Source organism: Oryzias latipes, chromosome 4, assembly GCF_053564925.1.
Source record: "Oryzias latipes strain Hd-rR chromosome 4, Olatipes_Hd-rR_3.1".
NCBI lineage: Eukaryota > Metazoa > Chordata > Actinopteri > Beloniformes > Adrianichthyidae > Oryzias > Oryzias latipes.
The window spans coordinates 4,669,663-4,696,096 of record NC_136240.1 but is presented as its reverse complement, the minus strand read 5'-3'; the positions used below and the strand labels follow the sequence as shown (position 1 = coordinate 4,696,096).

At 44.4% G+C, this 26,434-nt stretch overlaps 1 protein-coding gene across 1 annotated transcript in view; it reads left to right on the top strand.

Moving 5' to 3' along the window:
• The window catches only part of ryk (receptor like tyrosine kinase), a 40,656-nt gene extending 16,192 nt beyond the window's left edge, over positions 1 to 24,464 (top strand). The window contains exons 4-16 of the mRNA XM_023953947.2: positions 2,076 to 2,207; positions 4,976 to 5,032; positions 5,617 to 5,758; positions 6,244 to 6,344; positions 8,005 to 8,082; positions 9,898 to 10,023; positions 12,876 to 12,962; positions 14,973 to 15,042; positions 15,802 to 15,934; positions 19,180 to 19,289; positions 19,408 to 19,567; positions 22,698 to 22,834; positions 23,675 to 24,464. Of these exons, the coding sequence (XP_023809715.1) occupies positions 2,076 to 2,207; positions 4,976 to 5,032; positions 5,617 to 5,758; positions 6,244 to 6,344; positions 8,005 to 8,082; positions 9,898 to 10,023; positions 12,876 to 12,962; positions 14,973 to 15,042; positions 15,802 to 15,934; positions 19,180 to 19,289; positions 19,408 to 19,567; positions 22,698 to 22,834; positions 23,675 to 23,786 (1,445 nt within the window). The 3' untranslated portion in view covers positions 23,787 to 24,464. The remainder of the gene's footprint in view (positions 1 to 2,075; positions 2,208 to 4,975; positions 5,033 to 5,616; positions 5,759 to 6,243; positions 6,345 to 8,004; positions 8,083 to 9,897; positions 10,024 to 12,875; positions 12,963 to 14,972; positions 15,043 to 15,801; positions 15,935 to 19,179; positions 19,290 to 19,407; positions 19,568 to 22,697; positions 22,835 to 23,674) is intronic.
• Positions 24,465 to 26,434: the final 1,970 nt, after the last annotated feature.

The window sequence follows — 26,434 nt, the reverse complement described above, 5'->3', positions numbered from 1 at the left end:
ATAGTGACACATTATAACAATAGATCCATTAGTATGGAAAACGGATAATAATCATAGTATGGTTTATTTGGTATTTTACAAAATATAGGATATTAGTAGAAAAAGAGGCTTTCTAACATCATTGGTTGCAGGTATTAACTTCTTTAAATCCCACTCCAACAATCTTCTGATCTGTTGTAATCGTGTTCTCAGTGGCCTTTAAATTAGGATTTTAAAGTTTTTTGACAAAATCTAAAAACCTGTGTTATTTTTTGGACATAGTTTCTGCAGAGCAGCAAGAGTTCATTAGGAATTCATTCATTCATTCATTCATCTTCTTCCGTTTATTCCCGTTCGGGGTCACCGCATCACCGTACGTTTTTTTTTTTTTAAGTTTTGCATATGGCGCGTGAATGGAGCTATAATAAACACATTAAACACATTCATCTTTCCTGATAATTGACTTTTTCTGCTAGTCCTGTGTTCAGACTTTCCTTCTTTCTTTCAGACTGTTTTCTCCTTCTCTCCCACCGCTCTCTCTCATAGGCGCGCGCTCTCAGTGCTTCCGCGCTGCACGTGCCACGCGGCTCCCTTTACACACAGGAGCGCGCTTTCAGAAGCACACAAACTCATTCTACAACAGAAGTGTTCGTCTCGCGAGGAAATATGACAAATTTACTGCGTTCTAATTGTTAATTTACATTGTATTCATTTCCGTTTCAAGCTGCGTGCGTTCTTAAGGGCGCGCGACACGGCCGCCCGCCGGAGGATTTTCTGTGTGTAGGGAGGGGGGGGGGAGGGGTTATTAGGGTTCACCTTCACTCCAAACATGAACGCGCACTGTTAGACTACCATGAATATCACGACATGTTTTGTTTGGGAACTATTTTGTGCAGCGCAACGTTGCGTGTCTGTATAAATAAAGGTGGAGCCTCCTGCCCCGCGTTCTTCATGGCTACCGGAAAAGTGACAAAGTGTCTGCAGTCTGTTTATTACTGGGCAATATTTAATATTCTGAGAAGATGTCTGTACCAAAGAGCACAGGTGAAACTCGCGTGCAGCTAGAGAGCGGTCAGCTGCAGAGGGATCAACACGCACCCCCAACATACATGTGCGCACCTTCCTCCTACATGCAGCGCTGACCCACACAGTCACAATCAACTCAATCTACAACACCTATATGGACTTTATATATAGTTAGTTCATTAGTTAGGTAGTAGTTAGTTGTTACTGTTATTTGTTAATAAAGAATACTACGTTGTAATTGATTGTATTTATTTCTGATGCGGCCGCCTGGGCATTTTTTGGGGGGGCTGCGGTTAACCGCGACACCGCGCCCCCTGGTGGTTCATCACCGCGGTGATGAAAAATCCGACACCGTCACAGCTCTAACCTGACCAAGAAATTCTACCCATTTCTGCGTCAATGCAACGTTTTTTGAAACATATGAGGGCTAACATCATCAACATAAACACACCATTTGCTACAGCACATGGGTGTTGAACACTCATCGTTTCTCGCACACATAAGCGTGAACTGGCCAGGGTGTGCAGAGGGGGGTGGGGGGAGGGGGGATACTTTGGCCCGCCCACTTCAGTTTCTGCGTCTCATCGCCTTTTTTTGTCTTCTCCTGCTCCATCATGATTTGAACAAAGAAACCTTAAATTATTAAATTATAAATTAAATTATTTTCTACATCGATCAATAACATTAAAACCACCAAAAACTCATTACTTGTCGTTGGAGTGGATCTTTGGGTAAACATTTGTAACAGAATCTGGTAACCATGATCGCATGAAATTGCATCTTGTTATCTGGGTTTTTCCAAATTACATCTAAAATGACATGGATGTATTTGAAATACCCATGGAATTACAACCAGACTTGACACCTGTACCATCAGTACAACCTGCCTCTTGGTTTTAGGGAAAGCGTGTTTAGACGTGACCTTTGGACTAGAATGATGTTTAATCAAAATCCTGTGCATAAAGCTTTGTTGGAATTAGGTTGTGAAAACAGCTGAGTTAGACGGTATGGTCTGTGCTGGTCATGAACGCTTTCCTCAGATTAAATGCTGATGCATTTTTACTCAACAGTTTTCAAAGTGGACATCATCTGTTCGGGGAGAGTGGATGAAGAGGCCTTCCTAACAATGCAGCTCAATCTCACCAACCAGGCCAACAATTATACAGTGCTCAACTTCAAGAGGAGGAAAATGTGCTACAAAAGTGAGAAAACAATCCTACATCTGAACCAAAACAAGAGCATTTTAAGCTTTTCTTGCTGTTGAGTAGAAACATTCCTTTTTGACTTTGACTTGGATTATTCATCCCACACTTGTTCTTGGGGGCAAAAAAGTATTTGTGCAGGTTTTCCCCCTAAAAAGCTGAGTTTGGTCTTTAATGTTGACCATAGAAACACTTTAACTGTGAGAGTCAAAATGTAAAATAGTAATCCAGGAAATTGATTATTATATTGACTATTATTAATATTTTTCTTAAGAATGTATTTGTGTAATGGTGCAGAAAAGAAGGATTTGGTGGATAACAAAGTTCACCTCAGTACTTTATAATGTAACCCTGTTTGCCAGCGATGGAGGGCAAAGGTTTCCATCAGGTTTGAAGACACTGTAGCTGTTATTTGGGTCCATTCCTCCATGCAGATCTTCTCCAGAGCTGTGACGTTTTGGGGCCGTTTCTGGGCAAGGCGAGCTTTTGCCTTCATCCACAGATTCTTTTATTGGATTGAGTTCCAGAGACTGAAGGGGGGGGTGTGACTCCAGATCTTGAAATGCTTTTATGTTGCCACTCCTTCATTTCCCAGGGGGGGGGTGTTTGGAATCATTATCATGCTGGAAGATCCAGCCATGTTTCAACCTCAATGTTCTCAAAAGAAAATCTCACCATAGATGGCCAGCCTTCATCTCTTTCTTCATATGGATCATTCACCCTTTCCCAAATCATGATGCTTCCACCCCTATGCTTGGGATGCAGTTCAGTTTCCTTCCACCTCCAAACACAGAAAGTGGTGTGTCTTGTCAAAGTCCTCATCTGGATCATCCAGATGGTCTCTGGAGCAGTTTAGACAAGTCTGGACATGAGCTGGTTTAAGCAGGTGGACCCCTGGAGCTCTGCAGGATTTGAACCCATGAAGATGTTCCTTTGTTGCTGTGGTCCCAGCTCTCTTCAGGTCCTTGACCAGGTCCACTGTAGTTCTGGGCTGCTTCCTCATTGTCTCAAGATCCTGTGTTCCACTAGGTGAGATCTTTCATGAAGCTCCAGGTGAGGGAGATTGTCAGTGATCTAGTATTTCTTTAATTTTCTAATAATTGCTCCAGCGTTCGATCTCTTCTCTCCTAGCTGCTGCTTATTGTAGAATGGTTCATTCCAGTCTTGTTTAGCTCTGCACTCCTGTCCCTGGTGTCCTTTGACAGCTCTTTGGTCTTGGTCATAATGGAGAGGTAGCAGTCTGACTGTTTACAGGCATCAACAGGTGTCTTTTACACAGATAACCAGATCAAACAGGTGACACTAATACAGATAAGTGGAGGATAGAGGAACAACAAACAGGTCTGTGAGGGACAGAATTCATTCTTGTTGGATGAAGATACACACCGGTACTCTTTTTCTGCACCATTACACAGATGTTCTTTAAAAACCAAACACTGTGATTTCCTGAATGTTCATGTCTCTCACAGTTGAAGTCTTTCTATGATGAACATACAGACAAACTCTGCAGAATGACTGGCAAATGCTTTTTTTGCGTACTCTGTATATTTATAAAAAACACTTCCTGTGTGTAGTTTAGTGGTATAATAAATGTATTTGTAGTTTTCTTCTCAGCCGTTAGGGTTCCCTCCCTATAACACTGTTCACCTGATAGTTTTAGGGTGATTTTGGATACCATCTTTAATTTTTAAACTCTTAAACAGTGCGCCCTTTTTGGCGTCCTAATTTGCTGGAGATCTTGTACATCAATGTCCCCTGTGGCGCGTCTCCTGTACAGATGTGTTTGATTGACCAAATCTACATAAATTTTCAATCGCAGGCAGATCTTTGTTTTTATTCTGTTATACTGGAAGTTTGAACTTTAAGAGTTTAAACAACAGAGAAAATGTTCATGTCTGAGAAAAGTGGATAAAGAGTGTAGTGTGGAGTATTACAGCCATAAAACTTCTGTAATTACTCTTTGCAGATTTGACCTATTCTGGGTTATTTTTAGAACACATCCCCCGTGATAAACAAGGAAAATACTCAACTGAAATGAAAATGTACATTCAGAAACACTTGTTTCCTGAGTACAGTTCAGTGCGATGACTACAATGACTCGTATCCTAAAGGCTGTCGTGTCCTAAAAGCCTCTCCATCCAGAATTGAAAAAAAGAATTCCTGTCTTATTTTCAGCTGGAGTCAAATTAGCTGCATGAAGAGATTCTTTGTATGGCTGACTGCAGGCTCAGCACTGGTCCATGATGCTTTGCTCCTTGAGCCGCTCCATTTGTTTTTTCTGTACCCACGAAACACAACAGACTTTTAGCATGGCACAGCCTTTCCAAAGGCTTTTCCAGAGGATATCCATCTCTAAGTCCTAGTGTGTTTATGCTACTGTCTGTTGGTCCAGCGGTCACCACAGTCAGGATGAACACAGTCACACTTAATGAATGTGCAAAGAATCAGCAAAACAAGGACGTTTGAGCTTCTCACTTTGCTCTGTTTAGTCCTATTTTTGTTCCAATCGCTTGTTTTTTTTGACTGAGGATTACATTTCCATAAAAAGTTCAGATGTTTTTTTTCAACACTAGTTAGAATAAAACTCACACGTATCTGAATAAGCCTTTGTGTTTTTGTCTGACAAAGAGTTTTCTTTAGCTAGTTTGATGTAAAACATGTTTTCAGGGTTGTTAACTGTAACTGCCAATGTGTGAATGGTAACTGCCTTAACATTCAGCTGGAGTTGACTTGCTTTTCCCTCTCTCCCGGGACACGCATGGGTTCAGACCTAGGGGTTCCCATTCCCCTCAACAACAACACCGCTCCTCCATTTGACAGTACCGGTAAGTCGTCCAGCCTCCACTTCTGCACACGCTTCTGCGGCTAAATGGATCCCATGGCAGTCCCAGTTATCCGTCTCACAATAATCAGCATCTGAAAGCGCCCTTGGTACTTTGCTATTACTCACTCAGTAAAACGCTATCAGAGGAGGTTCTCTGGCTCTTGCTGGAGAGCACTCTGTCGGCCCCCCCACTCCTTTCAGTGCTTGTCCTTGTCTTGAGGGATTTAGCAGACCTGTTGTGAGTCCCCTGCTCCAGCCTTTATGCATGGGTGGGCCATGGGCCCCAGGATCCCCTGGCCTACCCATGCATCATGGGTAGGCCAGGGGATCCTGGGGCCTCATGAGGCTCTCAGAGAGGCCGATGAGACGAGCTCAGCCACCTCCATTAACTCTAGGAGAAAGCCCTGGGATCCACACCCACACACTTCTGCTGTCTTTATCTCATTGGCTGACTTCATTGTTGCTCTCCTCCAGTGTCAGCACTTGAACAGCTCTTGTAGGGATGAGGGTGTGCAGGAGTTTATGTGTCCACTATTTCAGGGCAGAAGCTTTTAACCATGGTCACTTCATATTTTCTTTCCACAGTAAAGAATTTTGCCCCGCCCACCACCTCCACGCAGGTGTTTTATATAAGCGTCAGCGTCTGCTGCATCGTCATCTTCCTGGTAGCCATCATCCTGGCCATCCTTCACCTGCACAGCATGAAGCGAGTGGAGATGGAGGACAGGTTAGCTTGTTTTGCCGTCACAACATCACAGCTAACATCAGACGTGTCTGACTCCTGTGAAGCGGAATAAATGTATGGTAGATAAATTGATCGGACAGCACTTTTGTATTTACAGACAACAGCAGACAAGGATTTGAATTGTGAATAAAACCAATCATTGGAGGATGTCCCTTGGACTGGGATCTGGTCCTTTGGACTGGGATCTGGTCCTCTCTTGATCCAAAAGAAAAGATTATCTAGAAATGAGGCAGGTCTAACAAGAGGCTGTTTGTTCGGACCTGGCCTATTTATAAGTTTTTATTCCAAAACTTAAGCTAAAACTCTAAACCAGTGAACTTTTCTCCTGCAGTTCCTCAAGCGGACTGTTGTTTCCGTGCCTTTTAGTTTTAGCAGACAGCAGCAGCAGCAAAGCACCTGGATGAAGTGTGTTTACATTACTGAAGTGATGCGTGACGGAAGGTATTTGCACTGTGTGTGTCTGTCAGTGTGAGTGACAGCGGAAGCTCGCAGGGCCTGTCGCAGCCGTCCACCCAGACCACCCAGTACCTGAGGGCCGACACTCCCAACAACGCCGCTCCGCTCTCCAGTAAGACACTTTCCTTCTTTGGTTGATCTCCTGAAGCGAGGCTCTGAGGAGTCGGGTCGGTGCTCTTTAGAGAAAAGAAAGAGCTCAGATTGGCTTCATTGAGTGTGACAGTGTTTTAAACTGGATGCCTTTCCTAATGCAATAAAAGCTGTGCATTGTCCACATCAGTGTCAGCAGACTCCTGGGTCACACAGGTCATGCAGGGATGCTCTGCTTGCTTGAATGTTTCATCACACACATAAAACAAACCCGCTCTACATACTGGCACTGGTTAGTCCATGCTGGTAAAGGTGGACCTGCAGTCACAGTTGTAGTGATTTCTAAGCAGCAGCACTAAACTTTGCCTTCCTGAAAGTGGCCAGCACTTGTTTGGGGGCGGAGGCAGCCGTATAGCCACACCTGTTAGATTCTGTTTTAAGGTTGTGGTCGTAGAATTTAGAGTACCAAAATGAATTTGACTGTCAAAGAAAACCTTTAAAACTGTTATTTTTTTTAGCCATAATCTCAATTATTCCATTTTTAAAGGTATCATTATTCATGTGAGATGTCATTTTCAAACTCCTCCATGTTTGCCTTCCTGGCTCTTCTCTCCCCCTAGTGGCCATTAGATGAATAGCAGGGTCTTTACACACCTGACCACCATTGCATCAACAGAAGAGAAACCTGTTTTCAGTAAACTACTGCATGTCTTTGTTGGGAAAGGTTTTCAAAAGAAAATTATTATTACACTTTTGAGAGCTTTGTTTTTTTAATTTAGATTGTGAAAATGGATTTGTGGGATGACAAACAGAGCTGTGGCCATGAAACATTTGCTGAATCTTTTGATCTGAGTTGATCTGATGATGCACCTTGTCCTGTAGATCTGATTACTTGATTAAAAACTGACATATTGGGGAGCAATGATTGGTTCCTGTGACAGAATCCTCAGTAAAGCATGGAAGGACCCAACAGCTCTGCTGTGGGAGGATCTCCGTCTTTTAGCAGCATCTGTTGAAGCACAGTAGTCACTTTAACATGAACAGCTGAAGTGCAAAGTGTTCTTTGGAACTTCACACTCCAGCTTCTTCACATTGGTCGTATAAAACCGCACTGCTCCCTCTGTGTTGGATATTTCAAGTCATTTTGTTTTTATGTGTAACCACTGTGTTTTGTTTAATGTGACATAATAAAGGTTTCTTCAGTATATATCCAAAATAGATAAATATATTTATCGTCATGTTGTTCTTGCAGTTTTTTTTTTAAACTACTGTCATCAAATGGGTTTTAGGTGTCTTTGGTTCTGATTTTACAGTGAAGCTTTTCCTCTTGTATTGTTTTTCTCATTTAATCCGGTTTCTCCACACTTGCAGTAGCTGCCACAGTGACATGATTTACTGTACATTTAGTGAAAACGTTCTTTGATTGGTATTAATTAGTTTTCTGTTTCTTTTTCTCTCTGTGTCTTTAAGGTTTTGCTCAGTCACTTTATTGCCCCCTACCGCCCTCTAGTGGTTGTTGGGAAACTCTCCCTCCACCCGTCCACAAATTTTTGTATTTGTCCTGGAATGATGGATGTGTTTGGACAAAGAAGGAAACTTTTTTGGGTCATGTTGCAGTAAACGGTGTGTTTGTCCCCCCTCTCCTCTCCTCTGCCTTCCTGCCCCTCCCTTCTTGTCATCAGACCCTGGTTCTGCACCCATCCTCCAGCTTGCCTCCTCCTCCTTCCAAAGCCCCGGTGCTGCTCCTCATGAGAACAGAAGTAAGTTTGGTGAAAGACGACCAAAAACACAGTTCTTTATGTTCCTGCATGTGTGAAGCTGTCAGCAGCTGGATGTGTCCTGCTTTAAACATTTCTGCGTCTTTCCTCATTTTTCCATCAGATTTGATTTGTGATCGGTTCCCCTTTTTCTTCTTTCTGTGAAGACTTAGACCAGGAGTCTAAAGGACACAAACCCACAGAGAGCTGCAAAGTCCCACTTTATTCTAAAGAAAAATGCTTTTTATTCATGTTTTTGGAGCCATTCATTTATAAAATGTAGCTTTTCAATATTTACGAGTATTGAATTATAACTGTTATATGTTTTTTGTATTAGAAAAAATAGAATTATTTTACTTTTGACAGCAGCACTCACAAGCCCCTTTCAAAATAAAATCCATCCTGTGTGGGTTAAGATGCTCCTGCTGCTGCTGCAGTTATGGGATGGGGATTTTGAAAGATAGAGGAGGTCCTGAAACTAGAAATGTTTGGTAACATTCCATCACCTCCTGAGGAACACTCATTGCTTTGACGTTTTAATACTGGGAGGAGAAAGATTCCTGAAGAGTCATTCTGGGAGTGGCTGCTGGATGGAACATGTTTGATCACCATTTATCCTCCCTCATGATCACTCATGTTCCATCAGCAGGTGGAAGATGAGTCTCCTTCCTGCACTCCTCATGTTTGTTGCTGGTACTCTGAACTCCAGGGGGCAGCAGTGAGGCCTCAGTATGTTTGCACGCTGCAGAAACCCAGAGGTTTGAACCTTTGGTGACTGCAGCTTTTTACCTAAATGCAGTGACTTGAAGGCTTTATCTCTTGTTCGTTGTGACGTGACTAAAAGGCATGGTGAGGCATGGTAACTCTCACGGTGCCGCTCTGCTGTAGGCTGTTTGACAGTGTGTCTTTGTGTTGTGGCCCTGCATCCTCTGTGTTAATGTTAAGGTATGTGTGTGTACATACACACAGGCTGTTTATGCCCAGCCTGGGCGCTGCATGAACTTATTAGTGCTAGCTTAAATGCTCACACAAAGTGTTGACACAACGCGCTTCTGTGTTTTGTTCATGTGTCAGGAAAAAGAACACAGATGGGATTTATGTGTACTTCATGCATCCCAGTTTTCTCCTGTTTTTAAAGCCGTGGCCTGCTGACAGAATGTACAGACGAGTTGAGTAATGCTAGTTCCTTAGTAAAGGCTTTGCATGCAGCCTCCTTAATGCAACATCCGTAGGCTGCAGCGTGTTCTGCCGGCTGTGTTTCCTGTAAATGTTGACGTTCTTTTAAAATGACACAGCAGTTCTGTCATTTCAGTCGAAATTTTGATTGTGACATAAGAAAATTGACACGACTCATCATCTGCTTTGTTGTGTTGGGGATTGACGACACTCAGGAAAGTGCTGCTCAGACTAGAAAGGTCGATTTTTCTGTAAGCTGGAGTCCCCTCACTGATCCAAACAATATCAGATGATGTTGAGATGAAAACTTTCAAGGGTTTACGGTGATTTATCAGGTCAAATGTAATATTCTTTAAAGCTGTTGTGGATTGTTGACAAGAGCAAGAACTAAACAAACATCTCTCATTGGTAGAGAGGTGTTTTTTTTTCCCCCCAAGGAAGTTCAGTCTTCATGTTTCTGCCCTGTCTAGACGTCACTGTTGTCTTTCTATGCCGCGCCCAAAGCTGGAGGGCGTGTCCTTCTGAGAACATTATTGTTTAACTGTGTAAACAGCCACTGGGGCAGGTTAACACGGTCAGACATGGACCGGTTTATCTACCACGAAGATAATTAATACCCACCGCGCTTCTCTTTCCTCCCAGGCTATCCGTCTCTGCGCATCGAGAAGAACGACCTGAGGAGTGTGACTCTAATGGAGGCCAAGGCTAAAGTCAAGGACATTGCGCTCTCCAGAGAGAGAGTGACGCTGAAAGATGTCTTACATGAAGGTATCTGCCTCTCGTGTTCACAGTACCCACTGCTGATCAACCCACTCCCATCATCTGATCACTTTTCCAAGCCTTCCCAGGTCTTCTGATGTATTGATTTTTTTTCATTTCAAGCATCAATTGTAGACGATGCAATAAAAAAATCACACAGATCTGTCAAACTCATTACAGAAATGATGAAATGCAAAAACACATTTAAGACACGATAATTTCATTAAATACAGTGATTAACTAAAGTAAAGTAGAGCTTGATTTATTACATTTTCATTTTCACTATTCACTTCTGTCTTTTAGCCAAAATCCCAAAACCTGAGTCGTTTTCTAGGACATAGTTTCTGCAGCGCAGCAGGATTTCATCAGTAATTCACCTCTGAATTGTGGACTGTTGGCGTGGTGTGACCCTTCGCTGATATCCCATCATCCCTTTGTTTACACTCTCTCCCGCTAGCTTACAGCTCCTCACACCCCCTAACATTAGCGGTGCAACAAAAATGGTGATCAATATCAGAGCTATGCAGCCGTGCAGCTCAGACCAGGAAAACACAGACGTTCATGGATCTGTTGGTCTGCAGGTGGATGATCAGGCTTTTTCAAACAGCATTTTCCTGCTACTGATTCACAGCATATAAAGAAACACTCAGAAATGACAAATGTCCTCCGTCATGAGAAAAATGCTACAAGAACATGTTAAAACCCCGTTTTCACATGATGCTAATGATGCTATGATGCTAATGATGCTATGATGCTAATGATGCTATGATGCTAATGATGCTATGATGCTAATGATGCTATGATGCTAATGATGCTATGATGCTAATGATGCCATGTTAACGGGCTGTTCCGTCTGTCACTTCCAATTTAGTATTTCACGGACCGACCGGCCTTTAAGACGCGGAGGATAAATACAACAAGATTATTTCATAGGACATTTTCAGAGGACGCTTTAATGCAATTTCATTTTCTTATAAAAAATTCAAAAGGTTTTTCTGCGTAAAGCAGTGTTCTAATTTGTCCAGTAAAAATAAGTTTAGCCAGTAGAATCTAGTTGGTTGGTGATTAAATGTGGGCGTCTGTTTGGAGGTCTAAGTTATTTACTATCTGACAAAAACAGAGTAACCTGATCTCCAAACTGAGCAGAAGGAATGTTCCTTCCACAACTGGAAATACCACCAACCTTTTCATCACCTGAAGCAGTTTCTGATCTTTTGAAACTTGAACCCTTTAGCTTTCATTTTCAGTGCAGCCTGTGATAGATGTGCCTTTTTCTTAGTTATCTGGAAAAACCCCAGTAGCATCATGTTCATTCAGTGCATCTGTTATGTTTAAAGTAGGAAATAAATATTTCAATCCAAACAACCTGCTGAGGATCACACATTATAAACAGAGGGTTCAAATCTAAAATTCAGTTATTTGGTTTGTTTGGTTATCACCTCCACGTCGTCTAAACTGTACGTCTGCATCCACCTCCGGTCTCCTCCTTGGCTGTCTGTCTACATACGGCGTAAATGTCTGAGGTGGAGCGGTCTGCACGAAGCGCTGCACCCTCAGTAGGGATGGGTATCGTTAAGGTTTTAACGGTACTACTACTCTTATTGATACTGCGGTATTTTAACGATACTCTAATCGATACTTTTTGAGGACGAAAAATAAATAAATAACAAATTAAGAACATAGTGTTTTATTTCATCATCATGCAATAATGTTTTTTAACAAAACATTTTACTTTATGCATTTTTCCAACTTTAAAAGTAAAATACATGAAGAAGTTATTTAAAACAAAATAAACAGCAATGTTTTGACATATTGCTGTCATGATGTGAATATATAATGAATTAAATAAATGTTCATAGTTTATAAAATCATCCCAGAGGAAGTCTCTGCTTCAACTCCTGCCGTGAAAGCTGCGTCTGAATCTGACGTCCGTGTTTCCATCTGACGCCAAAGCCCCTCCCCCTCCTCTCTACTCGTTCACCTGTTCATATCATCTGCAGCAAGGAGTCGTGTTTTCCCGCGCCCCTCCAGTGTTTCTATACAGACAGCGCTAAATTCGGTCGTCATAGCAGCAGGTTGACACCATAGTCGGGGCGCTGTGGCGCAGATTTGATTAATTTCACTTTCTGAACAACAGCCCCGCCCCCCCCCCCCCCCCCCCCGTAGCCAGACAGACCTCCTCTTCAGCGAGAATAGCTAAATTAATATCATCATTAATTAACGGAAAATAGACTGACTTGGTGAGTTAAATATGGCAGATAACATTTATATCTTGTGGGACACAAAAACATGCGACTTCTCCAGTACCGATAGCAGAACCGTTGAGGTCAGATCTTAACGATACTGCGGTCTTGAAGAACGTTGCTTGTTCAATACCGGGGCAACGGTCCTGGACTCAGAGGGAGGTTGTGTTTCTGGCAGCAGGCAGGTCCAGACAGGCTCCAAAAGGAGGCAGATGCTTCAGCCATCAATCACCCTGTTGTTATTCTCCTTTCCTGTGCAAGCACAGAAATGAGTTTGCCTCCAGGCCAGGATTTTTCCTCCATGGTCTTTAGTGTTGATGGTAACTTCAGAAATGTCCTGAAGTGACACGGCGAGGAAGCAGACCAGGAAAGCTCTTTCTCAGCTTATCCCCTGGCCGCAGTGATGGAAAGTCTGCCCATGTGTCTCTGTTTTAGACTTATGTCAGCAAAGTAAGGGTCCAAACCCGCCTGGTCCCATTAGGAGACAAAGTGTTTAGTGTAGAGGGCTGTCCTCTTCTGTCCACGGATCAGTGGCTGATGGAGGTGACCTGTTAATCCTCTGGCTCCTTCACTGCTGACCTTTTCCACACATAAAGAGCTGCTCTCTGTCTCTGACAGGCACATTTGGACGCATCTTCCACGGCGTGCTGCTGGATGAGAAGGACCCCACCAAGGAAAAGGAAGTCTTTGTGAAAACAGTCAAAGGTACACTTTAAGAACGCCACAGTGTTGACACTCCATTGAGGGTTTATACACCTTTAAACATGTCTCGTCTATAACGTCATGTATGTTGATGCTACATGAGGTGTTGGTCCACCTGCTGGATTGGCTAGTTTACCTTTTTAGCCAATTCCAACAACAGGAATGCCTGAAGGTCCAAGTTCCCACCCTAACCCCTACATAGTACACTATATAGTGCGTTCACCTTTTCCTAGTGCTGTCTGAACATACAACTCCAAAATCCAGGGCCCTGGAAATTTCCCAGAAGTCTCTGCGAAAAACCAGTGTGCATGGATGCTCACCAGATCGATGAATATAGACCACAATGCATTGCGTTGGAACAATTTTTGCCAAAGAAAAATGTGTTTAAATGTTTTTTTTAAACAACCGATCCACATTTTTATCATTAGAAGACGGTGGACTCATAAATAATCATCGCAAAATGCTCATATCCATTAGATTTTAACTAGTGAGCGTGGTGTCTGAAATGTTTTCAAAATTTACGGCACTACATAGTACCACACTATATAGTTTTTAGTAGTTAGGGTGGGAATTCAGACACAACCAGAGTCTGTAACTCTGGGACTGAATCAAGACGGGAGTGGAATCATCCGGTAAAGGTCGGCCTCAGCTGCCTGAAGTCACCCTCACGCCTCTAGTGACGGCACTTCATCATCTTATCTGATTTGAGAAAACATTGCTGGAAAACATGATCCCAACTCATTTGGTAAAAGGCCAAACTGGAAACAGGCTTTTGGCTCTTATAGTTTGTTTCATCATCATCCTCTGATCAGAGACTTTGGTCGTAGAGCTGAATTTAAAAAGTTAGACAGGAGGACTATTTATGACGGCTGAAGAGCCATTGAGCACGGAGCTGGGCTCTGCATTTGACACATCCTGGTTCACAGATTGATTCAGCTTTGTTGCTAAGCTAGACCCTGAAATCTGAACAGCTGTACTTTACAGAAAGAGCTCAAAGCAGTGGGATATTTCAGAGTGCTCTCTGTGGGGTGGACTTCTGCAGGCTGCATTTTATTGAGTAATCAGATTTCTTTAAATGTCGGATGCACAGCAGCATGCACATTGATCCACAATGGCAAAACTCAAGTTACAAGTACAGTTCTTTTCCTTCTCAATAAATCAGCCAATCAACAGCCTTTCACTGTCACCCAATCGGTGCGCAGCTTGGACCAGCCCATCAGTCATCACCAGATTTCAGGAATCTTCTGCTGTTTTGTTGCGCTCCCTCCTACAACCAGGCCTCTGCGCTTCACACAGACAACACAGTTGTTGACGGACCGACAATGTTTTCTACAGTTATGATGGTACAGTTGTTGCTTTTTACACAGAGACGTTTTTTTACTACAACTACAAAACTTTTTCACAGACGGCCAATACTTTGGCAACAAAGCTAACCCCCTAAAAACATCCAGGTTTCTAACCTGGGTTAAAGGAGTGACCCCCTGGTTGCGCTCACGCCTATAAAGCCGGTTTCTCCTCAGAAAGCAGTATAGGAGGATGTTTTACACCTGCTAAAATCAGGTGGATTCTTGAAAGATTCTCACAGTAAATGATTACAGCCTCAGGCAGGACGTGGCCTCGTCCCATGCAGCGTCTTTCTCTGACCTCTGACCTCTTTGTTCTGGTGTTTACTCAGGCTGCGGGGGATTCCGCTCTGCAAAAAGTATCCTCATGCCAGCTCTGGCTTTGTCAAACCTTTTGCTTCCTTCTTTTTCTGCTTTTGGGAACAACACAGCTTTCCATAACTAGCAGAGGATGGTGAAGCTGGATTTACAGATTTTAAACTGCCACAGATCAGTTCCACTCTGAATCCCCCACTGCTCTTGACAGAGGAGCCATGCAATAAGAGGCGTTTTCTTTTATTCTGGTTTCTCTGTAATAAAATTCTCTCTCTGGACCGGACCTTAAAGGCTCAGCCACCCTACCCTGTGATAACCTGATGACTCAGCATCTTCACTCTGATCCGACCTGTAGATCATGCCTCTGAGGTGCAGGTGACCATGATGCTGACTGAAAGCTGCAAACTTAGGGGACTCCATCACAGGTAAGTGTTCTGTGGCGTTTGGACCTGAAGTCATCTAAGAGAAATTGAAAACTGCACGTTGGAAGAAGGGGAGAAAGATTTGTGGAAGGGGATTAAGAAAGCCAAGTCAGATCAGCTTTGGTTAGATCTGTTCTCCCATGCTGCACTCTGCCTTAGCCAAACCCATTTCAAATGTTTTGTTCCAAACACATTACAAAAAACCAGGTCAAAATCAGGTCTGTCAGGAAATACAGGTCAGGCAACAGCAATGGAGCAGAAATAAGAGTGCTGGTGTTTTCTTTGAGCTTTGAAACATGAAGTGAACACCAGTCTGCCTGTTCTGTCTACACACACCAGTCAGTTCAATTCCCAAGTCTTTTAGAGTGTCTGTCTTGTCTGTTAGGAACCCTTTATCTACATGGAACGCTGCATTAGGAATATGTAATCCACCTTCAGAGACCTGAACTCCCCCCTCTCTCCTTCTGGATGAACAACCAACCCCTGAATCGCTGCAGCTAGCGTTACACCTGTGTGGCCTTCTGTAGAGTTCTTTAGTTTTCCAACAGTGCAGTCTTTAGAAGATGAACTAACTGTATGATGTCATCATGACTACAGTCAAACCCAATGACACGATCAAATCAGCTTCCCGTTTCAGGGACTTCCTTTCTACAGTGTTACTTGGTGGCCTGCAAACATCTTTTAAATGTACAGTTAGCATAAAGCCATATGCACACACACAGCTAACCTGACCTTTGACCCGATCATTCCTCCCGCCCTCAGAAATCTGCTGCCCATCAGTCACGTGTGCATCGAGGACGGGGAGAAGCCCATGGTGCTGCTGCCTTTCATGGCGTGGGGAAATCTCAAACTCTTCCTGCGGCAGTGCAAGCTGGCAGAGGCGAACAACCCTCAGGTGAGGCTGTGACCCAGGATCCTCCCGCTAAAGCTTTAACGGTTCAGCCGCTGGAGACCCTAAAGGCCCTTTTGAGGCCTCTGCAAAGCCGTTTGGAAGCATCTTTTCCCAGCGTGGCCTTAAGTTGTTCAATATCTGTGTATCTATGTTCAGAGAGGTTGTTTTACCTCAGGTCCACCGGTCTCTGCCTCACAGCAAGTCAGCAGGTGGATTGATCTGATCATTCTTTCCGTTTCAGCGCTTTGTGTTTGTCTTTAATCGGCCAGAAAGCTTTGGACTGTTTGAAAACGTTAGCTCTTCTGTGCCTGAGGAGGTTTCCTCAGTCAGAGCAGGACATTCAGGGATCCACACCATCAAACGGCCACTTCACTTTAGCCCCCTCCCCCAGAAAACAGAACTCTTTTGTCCCAAAGGTTTCTGGGCAGTCTGGACCACTTCATTATCAACCCCAAAGCGGACGAGCAACGGGAACATTTACACTTCTGCCATTTTTGTGTGGTTTGCAAGTTTGCGTGCTGACCTAGCTAGCATTTGTGGTCACATGATTCAAAGGAGCATCAGGGACGTGCGGGATGTTGTCGTGTCGTCCGGGCGGTGATAGAAGGAAGGAATGCTGATATTGCCAAAAAAAAGCTCAGTTTCTGAAGAAACTGCAAAAAATTCAAAACACATCTGTGAGGAACTGTCAGATCTTCCAAGGTTGTGGTTGTCAACAACATGGAAGGCTTTGAGGAATGTTTGATCGCAGACGTCTGAGCTAACAAATACAGTAATAAATGGAGGAGGAAGAAAATCAGGCCGCCTGGGATCTACCACTATCTCTAAATGTCAACAGTGACCCTGATTTTCAGCCGAGTTCTGACCTGCAGACAACTTGACCTCAACTTACTCTGCTGCACTGATAACCGCTGCAGAAGGACAAAGACCCTGATGAACCCTGTCTGCAGACATCGCAGCACAGAGGACTGATAAAGTCTGGTAGATCCAGAAGGACGGCTGTCAGTCGGGCAGCAGAAGAAGGAATACCAACCTTGGAGACTTTGACCAAATAATAATAGTTCAAACCTAAGATGCAACTGCATGTGGATGTATGTGTATTTTCCAATCAATGTCATGACTAATTATCCTGAGTTTGACGTATGTGTGTACAGATTTACTGCAGTGCTATGAAGCTGCAAGCCTCTGCATTCTGCTGTATGCAGAAGTATTGGTGCTTCTCAGAAACTCTCCTACCACACATGTGAGGTTTTTGTGGCACTTAGTTCTTCCTTTCTGTTTGCTGTTTATTTCAAAATGTTTGAACTGCATTGTCGTCTGTAGCCTTTGTGGTGAATCCTAGATCCAGTCAAAAAGCTGGTGCTTATGACCCACAGTTGTACTCGCTGTGTAAATACCTTCAGCCTTTGGCACAGGTTGTCTCCATGGTAACCTTTATACCTGACGCATAAAAACCCAGCCCAGATCCAAGCCAACCGACCAATCAATCAGCTGAAATATATGGCTGCAGAAAACATTTCACAGTCACAAGATCAAACTTGTCTTCCAGTATTTTTTCATGCCTGTTGTACCTTTGGCTGTTCTTTTACGGCTGTGATTGAAACGAGCTGTTCTTCAAGCCACCTCCAGAGCGGAGAAGAGGCCGAGCAGCAGGCCTGACAGTAGGAGTGTCACCATCAATGGATGAAAGGATTTCTGCTCCTACGATCCAAACAGATTGATCGGATCCAGTTGAATCGTTCAAAATGAACCAATATCAACTATGAATCAGACTGTCAACTACAAATTATGAGATGAATTGAATGGTTAAAATGAATTGTTGCCCCCCTGATTCCTGATGATCTGCACCAACAGCCCTCATCTGTGCTTCACTTGAGTGGTTGACTTGGGTTGGTCATGTGTTTGTTCACTGGTTGTTTTCGTCTGATGTCATCTATCAAAATGAGAAGTAACATGAAAAATCCTGTTTGTCTGAGCAGAGCTGAGTGATATCAAAGTTTTTCTGTGGAACCACACCCCTGGATGTGCTCTCTGTTAGGGTGGTGTTCTCAGCTATGCAGGATGTTTAGAAGCATTGTGGGAGTAGCCTCACTTTGTTAGCGGTTGGGGGTCATTTCTCAAACACACCTGCTGGTCCAGCTATTGTCTTTGTGCCTCCATGATCTAAACAACTGCCCCAGCTTTACTCTGCTGTGAGACTGCATCGGATCCTGGTCCTTCTGTTGCAAAGTAGAAAGTCAGGTTTACGTTCCAACCTCCATGTATTCATGCAGCTCTTTCTTTGGACTGTTTTTACCCTGAGCCGGTAGTTATTTTTGTAATCAGTTTGAGCATAAGTAGATCTGAACTCCACTCATCCAGAGCTGGGTCTTGTGGGCAGCAGTCTGAGTAAAACCCTGTCCATGGAAACGTCCTTCCTTCTGTCAGGGAAAGCCCAAAGTGGATAGGTGACGTGTCTACTGTCACTGCACCTATCCAACTGTCAATCTCACTCTACCTTTCCCTCACTCATGAACAACACCCCCCTTGGGGCAGGAGCTTTCCACCCAAAGAGGGCAGACAACCTTTCTCCAGTGTAGAATTATGGTCTCCACCTTGGAACTGTTCTATTTTATTCAGCTGCTTCACACTAGACTGCACACCACCCCAGTGGCACTGATGGCCCTGGTTGGACAAAGGCTTTAGAACAACATCATCTGCTGACCCCATAAAGATTATGAACAGAACCAACTGAAGAGGGGTCCAATGTGAACTGGGAACAGGTTCGACTTCCCGCTAATACAAGCCGAACTACCGCTCTGTAGTAGGGGGCCCCAGACTCCACATTCCCATAGCTCCTCCCACTGAACACTGTGGGGGAGAAGATGAAAAGCTGTCTCCAAATCCACAAAGCCCAAGTGGATTTGACATGAGAACTCTTGTGAACCATCCAGCTCTCTGCCTAAGGTGTACATCTGATCTGCTGTTCCAGCATCCCATACTCTGAGGGGCAAAGTTAACAGTAATAAAGACAAACGGTCGGCAATCCACAGAGCAACCAAAAGCACGCTTTTAATTACACATCACATACATCAAGGAATTGGTTGGTTTTTCGTCATAACGTTCATGTGTGACGGCGGTTTTTGGCTCAGTGTGAAGGAAACAGGGAGGCTGGAGCTACTAGCTTGACATTTCCCACTCCCTCTTGTTTAGTTTTCCTGTCTTTCTCTGAAATGCACATTGACACTCTGTCTCTCATTTCCTTTCAGGCCATCTCTCAACAGGACTTGGTTTACATGGCCATCCAGATCGCCTGTGGAATGAGCTACCTTGCACGCAGGGAGGTCATACACAAAGACCTGGCTGCGAGGAACTGCGTGTGAGTGTCCCTAAAGCGCCTCTGGTTCTTCCTCGCAGCTTTCAGGTGACTCTTGTTTTGGGATTTGGTTAGGAGCTAAGGAACACACCTGTTCTGTCCCTTGTCCTCCCTCTGACAGCATTGACGACAGCATGCAGGTGAAGATTACAGATAACGCCCTGGCTCGAGATCTATTTCCCATGGATTACCACTGTTTGGGGGACAATGAGAACCGACCCGTTCGTTGGATGGCCCTGGAAAGCTTGCTCAACAACGATTTCTCCAGTGCCAGTGATGTGGTAAGAATTACAGCAGCAGAAGAAACCTTCCTGTCTTCCAGTAGGATGTACTTTCAGGAAACATTTCCAGACGATGGTCCAGGAAACGACTTTAGCGTGTCTTAGTCTTTCTGAAATTCTTGGTCAAGGTGTTAAAAGGGAGGCCCCCCACCCCCGATGCTGCATGTGTCCCTGCTTCTCCCTTCCTTCCTGTCCAGAGACAGCAGAGTGGCGAAGGCAGTGGCTTTCGGGAAGCCTGAAGCCCCTCGGAGGCTCTGACATGCCCTCCACCCGCTGCCAACATTCCTCTTACGGTCATGCTGCTTTGTGGCAGCCATGGTTGTAAAGCAGGAAGCTAAGCGCCTGTTGAAATCCTGACATGCGGCTGTGCATCACTGCTATGCAAATAAATAGTCACTGGCCGTGTTTTTGCTTGCGTCTGTTAGAGCACCGTGTCATCGTGTTGGCATCTTGCTGGGAATGGTGCAGTGGGAAGTCCTCTCACTGCGTGGATGTTCTTTCTTTTCTTCACACCCGTTTTCACCCAATCACAGCTGCTGATGTTCTGAAACCCATCCATACTTTGGGAGGGGGGTACGGATGCCAGGTTACTACCAGCTACTTTGGTTTCCTATAGATTTAAGCTTGACCTTCACTTCTTCCATAGGGTCATTTTGCTAAATTTTTTTTCTCCTATAAATTTATAATTGAGTAACAGACGGGGATTCTGACGCACAGCAGAATATATTAATATAACATTCCAAAATGCAAACCTAAGATTATAGCCTTTTAGGCTCCTTTCCATCTTTAGTTCCTATAGAACAGGTTGATGGTCTTTAAAGAAAAAGGTGAGTTAAGTCAACACAGAAGAGACACAGATGGGGATGTCAATAGAACAACACAACAGGGAATTCATTGACATAGAAGCAACAATTAAGGGGGGAAAACATACAATATAAATGTATACAGATGTGTGGGGCAGTTTAATTGTCTAAAACAGCTCAGAGTTGTCTTGTAGATGCCCCGACTGAAGGCGCTTGTCCTGAGGCGAGCAGTGCAATCACCCCTGGATACTGCTCCAGTAGCCCTGTTTGGGACTTTTGTCTGTAGTTTGCACCCTGGGTCTTCACGGCTGACATGACCTTGGATACAATGAGAGAACCTCAGGGGCGGCCGTGGTGCAGCGGTAGGGCGGTTGACCCATGATCGTAAGATTGCAGGCTCGATTCCCGCCTTGCACGCCCATGAGTCGATACGTCCTTGGGCAAGACGCTGAACCCCACCTTGCCTCTGGTGGGAGGTTGGCGCCATTGTTCAGCGTCGGAGCCGCCACCAGTGTGTGAATGTGTGTGTGACTGTAAAGCGGTTTGGGCCTTGTAGGTAGAAAAGCGCTATACAAGTCAGTGTTTTTCAACCGGTGTGCCGTAGGAGATGGTCAGGTGTGCTGTGGGAAATTGCCCTCATTCACTGATCTAAAAACATTTCCATCTCCAGGAAATCAGCTCTTTGTTCATCCAAACAGGCCCTGATAAATCACTGAGTAGTTAGGAATATGAAAGATCATAAAATACTTTTTTCTTGTGTTTATTTGATTCTATTAAAGACATTTTGATAAGAATGACGGTACCACGATTTAGCTGCAGCATCAGCTGTTTTCGGAACAGTCCCGCCCCTTTAACTGTCTCCACCAATCATTCTTGGAGGCTTAATCACACATCATCAGTCTGACCAATCAGAAGTGGTTAAAGTCTTCACTTCCTTGTTCTGATTCTGCTCATAAGTCTCTTAGTTCGAAAAAAAAAAACAAAAATACCAGCTAAAGCTCGTCTTCAGCGGTGTAGCTTTCCACAGAATCCGGTGTCAGACCGTGGAACAAGTGAACAAAACCATGAAGCTCAGAGACGTTAGTCCGTCTGCGTTTGCCAGCTATTCGCACTACATCTCCCATAATGCATTGGGTTAAAGTGACAGCGTCTCAGCGCACAATGAGTCTTGACGTCTTGAAACCACAACCCACACGCATCAGTTTTTAAATTTTCTAACTTAACTTTTATTACATCTTTCAGAAAAAACAGCTGCAGCTTCCAGCTTTTTCTGCAACAATTATCTCAAAAATGTATGTGAGATTGTGGAGGGACTGTAGATCAATACAGACTATGAGTTTATCCTTTTTTTCTTTTTCGATGCTGGTGTGCCGCGGGATTTTTGTCAAGGTTAAAGTGTGCCGTGGCTCAAAATAGGTTGAAGAACACTGGTATAAGTATACACCATTTACCATTTGCTATTATTGGTAGAAAAAACAGGTTTGATTGAAAACTCCAAAAAGTTCCCTTCTGGGCTTAAGAAAATAAACAAAGAGTGAGAAGAACTGCAGTAATTATTGTTCTCATTCCTTAAAAGAAGTGACTTCTGAAGATGCATCCTGATAGTAAAAAGATGTTTGTGTCATACTTTGTCATGCTTTGAGACTGAACTGTGGCGGGAAAAATCCTGATTTCCTATTAACCCCCCCCCACACACACACACACACACACACAGAACAGGGACCTTTACAGTTCTGCTCCTCTGTAGTGGAATGTTGTTAAACTCAGGTCATTTTATCAAGGCTTCAGCCTGTTGAATCAAATCATGATGTAAAAGCACAGACGGGCTGAAACGGCTCTTTCCTCTGAGTGTGTGTGTGCGTGTGTGTGTGTGTGTGTGTGTGTGGGTGTGTGTGTGTGTGTGTGTGTGTGTGTGTGTAGGAGCCTGCACTATGAATGTGTGTGAGTGAGGAAGTGTTTCCACACCAAACGCCTGCTGAGTCCGCAGAGGTCAGGCGAGCATCAACACTTGTGGACGGCCTCGGTTGGCATGGGAGCTTGAACCCGCAGCCACGCCTCTGTTTATACGTTCAGTCTCCTGACAAAAGCTGCTGCCACTGATATGCGTTCCAGATGCATTTTTGCATAATTTCCTTGCATTGTTCACCGTGAAGGTTTTGTTTTATTCCTCGGTGGCACCCTGGCTTCCCCCCCTCCTGACACAAATAGTGATGATGTTTATCCGTTCTGATTCTAATCACAAGTGTGTTGACGGTGTACAGAAAACGTGAAGAACGGGTAAACAATGACCCCACGGTTGACCAAGTACTGTGTGTTCACATTCACAGTGGGCTTTCGGAGTGACGCTGTGGGAACTCATGACTCTGGGCCAGACCCCCTACATGGACATCGACCCTTTTGAGATGTCTGCCTACCTGAAAGACGGCTACAGGATAGCCCAACCCATCAACTGTCCTGATGAGCTGTGAGTTCAGTCCACGAGCTTTTCATGTCTGAAACAAGGCAGTGTTCACACTGGACAGGCAGGGAGGGGCTTCTCCTACTGTTCACCAGCACATGTTCCCCTCCTTCAGTTGGAGGAGGCTCGGAGTGAAATGTCAAAACAGACTTTTTCTGTCACAGCTCTCCAGACTTGATGTCAAAGGATTCATGGTTTAGAAATGGAGTGGAGGAAGAAAGACGTTGGCCCCGCCCACAGCAGTTCTGCGTCATAACTCCGAGCTTTTACCGACATCCGCTTTTCGCCAAAACACGATTTGAACAAAAAACCACTCAAATGCATCTTTAATCTTAAATTCTTTTACATGTGTCCTCCATCATGAGAAGATAAAAACACCCAAAACACGGGTTTCTTTAAACTCAGCAGAAACAAACACTTCTGTTTAATGACAATTTAACAAGAATAGCGTCACATCATTTCAGCTTAGTTCAAACTCCATCAACTCAGTAAAGGTTGGTCTATAATAGAAGACGTTTCTTCCTGCAGATGTGTCTTTAGCATAATTCAGCTGCAGGCGGCCTGGCTGCTGCACACTTCTGACAAAGAAGTGCTGCTGCTGACTGTTTTTCTGCCGCTGCCAGCGTCGCTCCGTTCCAGCTTATCAGCATCCTGCAACTGTGGAGAACAAGGGGAGCTCTTGTCTGCTGGCATGGTTTTCCCACCGCGGCGCTGATGTTTACCGAGCGTTTCCTCCATACGTTGGGTGGCTTTCTCACAGTGTGTGCTCTGCAGTCCACCTCTCTGCACTGGTTCACGTGTCTGCATGGAAACGGCCTCTTCCTAAGCTTCTGCTCTGTGTTGCAGGTTTGCGGTGATGGCTTGTTGCTGGGCTCTGGACCCCGAGGAGAGGCCCAAGTTTCAGCAGCTCGTTCAGTGTCTGACGGAGTTTCATGCGGCGCTGGGGGCCTATGTGTGACAACGGCCGGAGAACATATAGAACTGTGCCTTATCAGTGGCAGGAGCACACTTAAGCCTGATGATTTTACCTTGTACAGGTCTCACTGACTTCTTTTAGTGAAATGGACTTTTGTTTTAGAGAATGAAACATATTCTTGTTTGTTGAAGCCAAAGCATCTTCTGTCCCTCAGAGGACAGGGAGCACAGACGGATGCCTCCTGACTGTTTTTGTGCCACACAGTTGTTTTTGTAAGAAATCCCAACGCCGTCTCCTGTTCCAGAACATCCTCACACTGTCCGGTGTGGACTCGCTTTCCAGCAGAACAATCCGGGTTTCAAAGTGGACTGGAAGCACGAGAGGCAGCTCCGCACGGACCGTGCACTAGGGTCAAACGGTACAGCGGTTTCCTCCACCACAGACGGCCTGGCTCCAGTTTTTATCTGCTGTGTCAGCACACATCTTTGTCCTTTATTGCAGAGTCTTTGTCCTGAACCTCCTCAGTTTTTGTGCGGGTTCAGTTCGAAGACGGCTGGTTTACTGATCCCTGTGAAAACACTGCCTTCCAGCTGGCTCCAGTGGTTTTCTTTCACCTGTAGCATCTTTGTGATGTGTTTTATGATCACTGCATGTTGAAAAACGGCTGTAAACTGTTTCCTGTTGTCATATCCACAAAATAAAGGCGGTATTTTAAATGCACATCTAGCCCTTGCTTTGACCTCTGTGCATCAGCGGTTCCTGCAGCTTTTTGAACCACTGTCATGTTTCTCCACACATTTGACTGTTGTGTTGATTATGTGCTGTTTTTCCTGAAGACTCGACTAATTTAGAAGGCAAACCCTGAAGAAAAGAACGCATCATTTCCTGTCGCAGAAATTGCGACGGAACCGCAGAAAGGTTGAGCAAGTGTCCGGCTCTTCTCAGACTGTTGTCGTAACTCTGTGATCTTCAGGGGTTTCTTCTTTCTGAAGTAAAGGCCGTGTTGCCAGGTTGGGGGAGGTTTCTGATGCAGTCTTTTTTCCATCCCGCGTTATGATATGCAGCTCACCTTTGTGCAGCCATGAGCTGAACAAAGTCCAGTCAGGATGGCGAGTTGAGCAACGTGTTTATTCAGTAACTGCGCTGGTTTCACCGCTGCAGTCACTTTGATTGTTCAAGAACCGCCGCCGTGTGTTTATTGTTGAAGTCTGACTTGGAGAGTAGAGTGCTGGGCTCATTACTGATGAAATTGTCTGGTTTTGTTGAGGTATCAGAACTGTTACTGCATTGACTTTCTTCACTGCCAGCTTCACTTTTGCCCAGAAGACACTGTTGCTCAGAGGTCAAACCCATCTTGAACATCAAATGTGATGTTCAAATGTACAAAAGCCACTTTCTCCTCTGCGTGTGATTCGTCCAAAACTGTTCCCATCTCACTTTTATTTGTTTTTTTGTGATTTGGAAGATCTAATATCTTTGACCGATTACACTGGTCTTTCTCCATAATGACAGTCAGCCATGGTGTCCCACAGGGCTCTGTACCTGGTCCAATATGCTGATGATATTCTGCTATATTTGTAAAGCTGATTTCCATTCACTTCTAAAATCAGAACTCTAGTGTCTCAGAGGGAAATAAATACTATGTTCAGATTTATAGACCAGACTGTTGATCTTTATTATCAAGATGTCCAACTGTCCCCACAAGGGGGGCCCAAGTCTGGGTCCCTCTGTTCTGGTCCCCAGCATGGATAAAATACAGGGTTGTGTCAGGAAGGGCCTCTCTGCCAAATTCGCTGTGGCGACCCCTGAAGTGAGATGCCAAAAGGTGAACAACATTTCAAACTAAAATGTCTCTGAAGCCAAACTTCTTCTTTTTTAATACTTGTTCTGTCCAGCAGCTGAGCAAACAGATCACAGGCGTCTTGTGTTGGACATATTTTACTGTTGCAATAGGGGTTCATGGATCTTCTGACACACGAGGTGTATATTTGGATAAACCCCTTTTGTATTTGAGGCTAAACTTAATTTATACTCATTATGTTTGTATACCTTTTTTGTTGGACCAGACAGTTAAGACTGACGGAAAAGAGAGTGGGATGTTGGAGAGGGGGGGACACATACAACTGAATCCTTTTCTACAGGAGGTTTCTTGGTTCTAAAGAGAGCCTGTCCTCTCCAACGTAGCCCAAATGCAGACTCCGTAGAGAACCATCCTTCAGTGGAATCTACCAGCTGCCTGGCAGCCCTCATTATTGTTCCCTTTTTACCAAGGTTCCAGGTTTTCCTTACACGCCTCTATGGATGTGGGATAGAATGTGAAATGAGGTTTTTTAAATGAAGCGATCTTGATGAACAGGCAAAATATTTCAAATTGCAAATCATTGTGTTTGAATGTTCCCCTTTTCATTCTGGTGTCACCGGAGATGTGATGCCTCTTGCTTGTGGCTGGCTTGTGTGTTTGCAGAAATCAAGTGGTTCAAAACTTCAACTTCATGGCTTCTGTGCTCTGGCTCTGCAGGAAGAGAGGCTGTGCGTGCAGCCAAGGCCAGAGTGAAAGCAGGAATGGCATCCAGACCTGAAGAGGCTTGTACCTCCTCAGAAATCCTGAAACGTGGCTAAACGTGGCTGTGCCCAGGAAGCTGACTCTTCAGAAAATGGGTCTTGTTCAGTTGCATCCTGGACTACCCCCC